General features: G+C 37.2%; 1 protein-coding gene across 1 annotated transcript in view; it reads left to right on the top strand.

Moving 5' to 3' along the window:
* Window positions 1-5,065, top strand: part of LOC107733883 (kelch-like protein 18) — an 8,101-nt gene extending 3,036 nt beyond the window's left edge. The window contains exons 3-10 of the mRNA XM_016545720.1: window positions 532-672; window positions 1,527-1,725; window positions 1,885-2,045; window positions 2,356-2,492; window positions 2,587-2,809; window positions 2,987-3,091; window positions 4,099-4,210; window positions 4,636-5,065. Coding sequence (XP_016401206.1) covers window positions 532-672; window positions 1,527-1,725; window positions 1,885-2,045; window positions 2,356-2,492; window positions 2,587-2,809; window positions 2,987-3,091; window positions 4,099-4,210; window positions 4,636-5,022 — 1,465 coding nt within the window. The 3' untranslated portion in view covers window positions 5,023-5,065. The remainder of the gene's footprint in view (window positions 1-531; window positions 673-1,526; window positions 1,726-1,884; window positions 2,046-2,355; window positions 2,493-2,586; window positions 2,810-2,986; window positions 3,092-4,098; window positions 4,211-4,635) is intronic.
* Window positions 5,066-6,085: the final 1,020 nt, after the last annotated feature.

Genomic DNA, 6,085 nt, shown 5'->3' with positions numbered 1-6,085 from the left:
ATAATATTTCTCTATATATATATATATATATATATATATAATTAAATAATAGTGATAACATGACAATCACAATCAGGTGTGCGTTTTCCAAAAGCATGGTTGCTAGCTCCACTGAACTTAATTGGTAATGACAGAAATTTCATCCGTAGTTGCTTTTGGGAAAAGCATACCAGAAATTTATGTAATAACTGTGACAGGACTCTCTTAGGTTATGTTATTAAAGTGCCCCTATTATGCCATTTTTACGGTTCCTAATATTGTTTTGGGAGTCTCCTACAACAGGATTACATGCATGCGAGGTCAAAAAATGCTTTCGTTTTCTCAAAATATGCATTTAATATCACCTCATTTTCCAGCGATTCTCAAACGATTCGTTCGAAACAGTTCAAAGATTCAGTCTCTCTAAACCCCTCCTTTCCGTGAGCCTGCTCTGCTCTGATTGGTCAGATGGCCTAGTCTGTTGTGATTGGTCTACGGCGTACAGCCCGTGTCAGAAATGATACGCCTATTCTCTGTTTTGCCTCTAAACAGTGCACTTGAAGCCCTAATAAACTTTGCCTACAACGGACACATAGCCATAGACCAACAAAACGTCCAGGCCCTCCTGATAGGGGCCAGTTTCCTGCAGCTTCAAAATGTCAAAGATGCCTGCTGCTCTTTTTTACAACAGAGGTAAAGTTGATTTCTTCATAAGACCAAAGGGTCAGTAAGATTTTGGCAAGACAGAAATTCATATTTTCATTCTGCAGGAATGCATTAAATTGATCAGAAGTGACAGTAAAGACTTCTACTTCTGTTTCAAAAAAGTTTGCAATTAATAATTACAATAATTACAATTATTTGAATTCAAATCATTTAAAAACTTTTAATTTACCAAAGAATCCTGAAAAAAAATATTTCCACAAAAATATTAAGCATTCGTGAGCCTGCTCTGCTCTGATTGGTCAGATGGCCTAGTCTGTTGTGATTGGTCTACGGCGTACAGCCCGTGTCAGAAATGATACGCCTATTTCAATAGTTCTGTATTTTGAACGCTCTATAGAAAATATAAACATCTATTATTTATCATACTTGCAGGTTGTGATTCAGTGGAGCAGCTGGTCCAAATAAACAGGATACTGATCTATCTTTCAACAGCAAGCGTTTTGTGAATCCTGCGTTGAACACCCCGAGATTAGAAAAGCAGTCGTCAGTAGAGTGGCGTGTTTGTAGGCGGAGTCAAGTTGTTCGTGGCCGGCCAACGTAGAATATAGGCGCACATTATGCAGATGTGTTACCCTGTGACGTGTAGCCGTACTAATGACTCGTTTCAGCTGTTCAGAATCGATTCTTTATTTTGGGAGACAATAACTTTATTTATCGTGCACTTTCAGCTTTACAACTTTGCAGACCGTTTACATTCACATACAGCTACATTACACACTGCATGAAAGGCAATATTGGAAATGGCATAATAGGGGCACTTTAAAGTGATTAATTTCACATACACACAGGATTCATTGTTCCGACTTGCTCCTAATTTACAGGTTGCATCCAAAGAATTGCCTTGGTGTAAGGCAGTTTGCAGAGACTATGATGTGCACCACGCTTTATGATGCAGCCAACAGCTTCGTTCACCAGCACTTTGTGGAGGTATCCATGTCTGAGGAGTTCCTGACCCTTCGGCCGGAGGAGGTGCTTGAGCTTGTGGGCTGTGATGAGCTCAACGTCCAAGCAGAGGAGCAGGTCAGAGTCTCTGGAGACATTTGATGAAGACATTGTAATGGCAAGAAAGGATGTTGCTGAATGAATGGATGTAGATCACAACATTTTCATTGTGTCATAGTTTCGGGTATTTTCTTTCGAGACATTATAAAAGAGAAAACCTGATCTTGTTGTTTGTAGGTGTTCGAGGCCATACTTGCTTGGGTACGGCATTCACGTGAAGATCGGGAGTCACGGTTACCAGAGTTAATGTCTAAAACCCGTCTGCCTCTATGTCGACCTCAGTTCCTTGCTGACCGAGTCCAACAAGATGAGCTTGTACGCTGCTGCCACAAATGCAGGCAAGTTTCTTAGATAAGATACGTTTCTTTATAAGATAACTTATGCCCCATCATTTTGGCAAAACACATCCAAAATATGACACTGATGTTTGCAGATCCAAATCTATAGAAAACATATTTTTCAACACAAAATCTCTGAAGAGAGTCACTAATTTCCATTTCCAAATAATGGAAGAATGGTAGATAATAGTAATAATAAAAATACACATTTTTAGAAATGACTAAGACTATGTAAGTTTCTTAGTAATGCTTTTGAAAGGATGTAGAATTAATTATTTTTGGGAATGCATTTGAATTTTACTCCTAACAGGGACCTTGTCGATGAGGCGAAAGATTACCATCTGATGCCAGAGCGAAGGCCACATCTCCAAGCCTACAAGACCCGACAGAGATGTTGCACATCCATTGCGGGCTTAATCTATGCGGTTGGGGGCCTCAATAGTGCTGGTATCTATTTCTTCACACTTGTACTTTTAAAAACCTCACGTACTAGTTACTGCAACATGTCAGTGGTTTTGTTGAGTTATTCTTTTATGCACAGGTGACTCATTAAATGTTGTGGAAGTATTTGATCCAATTGGAAACTGTTGGGAGCGATGCCAACCTATGAGCACAGCCCGCAGTCGAGTGGGTGTTGCTGTCGTGAACGGGCTGCTTTATGCCATTGGTGGTTATGACGGTCAATCACGGCTTAGAACTGTAGAAGTTTACAACCCAGAAACTGACACGTGGACCAAAGTTGCTAGCATGAATACTCAACGCAGGTAGGAAATCCTAAAAGGAAATCCATATTTAATATGTGAGGGAAATATTTTTTCTTTGGAAAGCTATTTAATTGTTCAGTGACAACTTTTTCCAATTCTTTTTAAGGTTTTGCAAAGAGTTTTAGGTACATGTGATATATATCCGATGCTTCTGGTATTCTCTTCTTTCTGCATTAGTGCAATGGGAACAGTCGTAGTTGATGGGCATATATATGTGTGTGGTGGATATGATGGCAAATCTTCTCTAAATTCGGTTGAGTGCTATTCTCCAGAGACTGACAGGTAAGTCATACATTCATCAAGAAAAATTCAGGGTTAATGTAGGGCTGTCACCTTACATTAATTTGTATATCAAGTAATTAGGAAGGGAAAATAATTTGTTTAAAAAAAACTAAGAAGAACTTAAAATACATATATAATAACAATGTGGAACAAGAATATCTAAAATGTTATGATAATTTTGAATAATACATATTTAACATTTGCGAACATACATAATAATGCACGTCAAAATGCATAATGTAATAGTTTGTGTGCCCATCAAGCTGTTTTATATTGTAAAAGAGACCATTAATAATAATTAAAAATACTTTTACATTAGCATCATACAAATCAGTTGAATTTGAAATCATTACTTGTAATGTAACAATGATTGTGGATACACTTTCTAGCCTGCAGAGGGCGCCAACAACCTGGCAATTGTTGTTACACACAACACTATAATTAAATGCTTGTTTAATCTTGGCCAAACTATATTTAATTCAAAAGGTTGAATCACACAGTCTTCAATATTTGAGCAGATACAAAATGTAAATGCAGCCTAATAGGCTCAAATAATAATGCTGTTAATATTATTTATTCCTTTGCTAATGATTTGTTTTTCCATTCCTAATTTTATTACTAACTTACTACTTGGACTTATATTCTTATTATATACCATTCTTATTCTTATTATATGTTTTAAATAAAGGGATGTGTAATATGAATGTATTACTAACCGATTACTTGAAGGATTAAGTGTTTACTTATTAAAAGCCATATTTATTTTCATCATTTAATTTATTAATATATTAATATTTCATGTTTTAAGTAAAGACGTGTTCAATAGCAGATTGGTTTTGGTATTGAAAATCCTTTCACTGATATTGGACCTGTGACAGCCCTATTTTTCTCTGTTTATTAAACTATCCATTTAGGTGTTCATTTATTTTCTGTCTCAACAATTATTGTAGCTTTCTTTGGAATCAGAATGCGTCTGATTTCATGGTTTTATGTGTGTTTGTTACCAGATGGACGATAGTTACAGAAATGAGCGCAAGCCGCAGTGCTGCTGGTGTTACTGTATTTGAAGGCAGAATATATGTTTCAGGTGGTCATGATGGTCTACAGATCTTCAACACGGTAAGTAAACATCTTTCAATTTACAGGATGCAATTTGCACAGTTGTTTTTCCTGGTCTTTTCAGGATATAAGTTACGAAATGCTACAATATAACATTGTTAAATTGTATAGGATTACATCTCCTATTAGCCATAAGCCCCACTTGTAATACCATAATTTTTTTTTTATTTTTATTTTTTTTTATTGAAGGAGTAACGGTAGATATGTGGGGGCGTGTTAGAACGAGCCGTTTTAGCCGGGCATGGCAGAGTCTTAACTTTGATAAATAATATCTCTTTGGTTTTGAGACTTTAGTCTTTGCAACTTCAGGGATCTCATCTATGCACAATCAGCTTGTAACACTCCAAAGAGAAAGGAAAACTTGAAATCGCATCATATGACCCCTTTAAGAAAATAACCTTGTTGTTTCATGTTTTTGCCACTAGGTGGAGTACTACAACCATCATACAGCATTATGGCATCCTGTGGCTCCCATGATAAACAAGCGCTGTCGGCACGGTGCTGCAGCCTTGGGCAGCAATCTGTATGTGGCAGGAGGTTACGATGGCTCCGCGTTCCTCAGTGGAGCAGAGGTGTACAGCTCAGTAGCAGATCAGTGGAGCCACTTAGTGGCCATGAACACTCGACGCAGCCGCATTTCTCTTGTGGCCAATTGTGGTCGACTCTATGCAGTGGGAGGTTATGATGGACAGTCCAATCTCAGCTCTATGGAAATGTATGACCCAGAAACGAACCGTTGGATGTTTATGGCACCGATGGTTTGCCATGAAGGCGGGGTAGGGGTGGGCTGTATACCCTTACAGCCCGCTTAACGCCACAGTCTCCCTCAGCCCATAAGGACATTTTAATTATTTAAAAAAAAAAAAACAGGTTTTTGTACTGTGTGGTCTTACAAAATGCATTCATGACCCTTGGTTCACATGTTTGTATCAGAGGTACTATTATTCAGGCTTTTTATTGAGAAAAGCCTAAAGCAGATATGCCAGTACACCTTTAATGGTGATGTAGTCCTGTTTTTTTTTTGACAACCAAATGTAGAATTCATACATCGAAAACATTTACAGGAAATGAGGCACACTTCTGCTAAAAAGCACACTTTTGCACTGTTATCAGATAGTGTGTATTGTGGGCCCATTAAAGCGTCAGTTGCTTGGGAATATCATCATATATACATATAAATTTGGAATTTTGCTCCTCTAAACTGGAAGCAAATTTAGATTTCTAGACAGGTGAAAGTTAACCACTGTTAACCCATGCCATAATTGGGAGAGTATAATCAAGAAGGTTTGATTAATAAGGATAAACTTGTTTTGAATTATATTTTATCAAGAATATTTCTTACTTCGAAGTACTAGTCGTATATTATTTGGGATATCAATGGAAATTTAATGTGAGCAATTGACCTCTTATGTGTCTGTGCAAAACATCTGCTAGATGTGCCATGAATTTACACTTTACATGGGACTGTATTTTGATTTCACCTCTTTATTGACTTGAATTCTCTTAAATTTGAAAGAAAACGTCAATCTTTTTCAATTTGGGGATGACCGATCACCAGCTCTGTATCCTGGATAGATGGGTTGTGGTGCACCCATCCAATCCCATGTCTTGCTTTTACTTTTTAATTTGTCCTTTGTGTTTTTGAGAACCAGCACACATACAGGGAGAGTGAAACTGACGTAGGACTCTTGTCAGATATGTGCTTTCAGGATTATTCACTATAGTGGCTTCACATCCTCTTATAGAAGTATGAGTGTTGAAGATTTAAATGGAACATTCCCTCATGTTTTGTACAAAAAATATCCAAATTATGTTTTATGAATATGGACGTATACATTTTCAACTTGATGCTTTTATAATTTCAAATAACAAATC

The sequence above is a fragment of the Sinocyclocheilus rhinocerous genome, unplaced genomic scaffold (genome assembly GCF_001515625.1).
Source record: "Sinocyclocheilus rhinocerous isolate Xijiao unplaced genomic scaffold, SAMN03320098_v1.1 scaffold4144, whole genome shotgun sequence".
NCBI classification, from domain to species: domain Eukaryota; kingdom Metazoa; phylum Chordata; class Actinopteri; order Cypriniformes; family Cyprinidae; genus Sinocyclocheilus; species Sinocyclocheilus rhinocerous.
The sequence above is the reverse complement of the archived record's forward strand: the minus strand, read 5'-3'. Positions and strand labels throughout refer to the sequence as shown.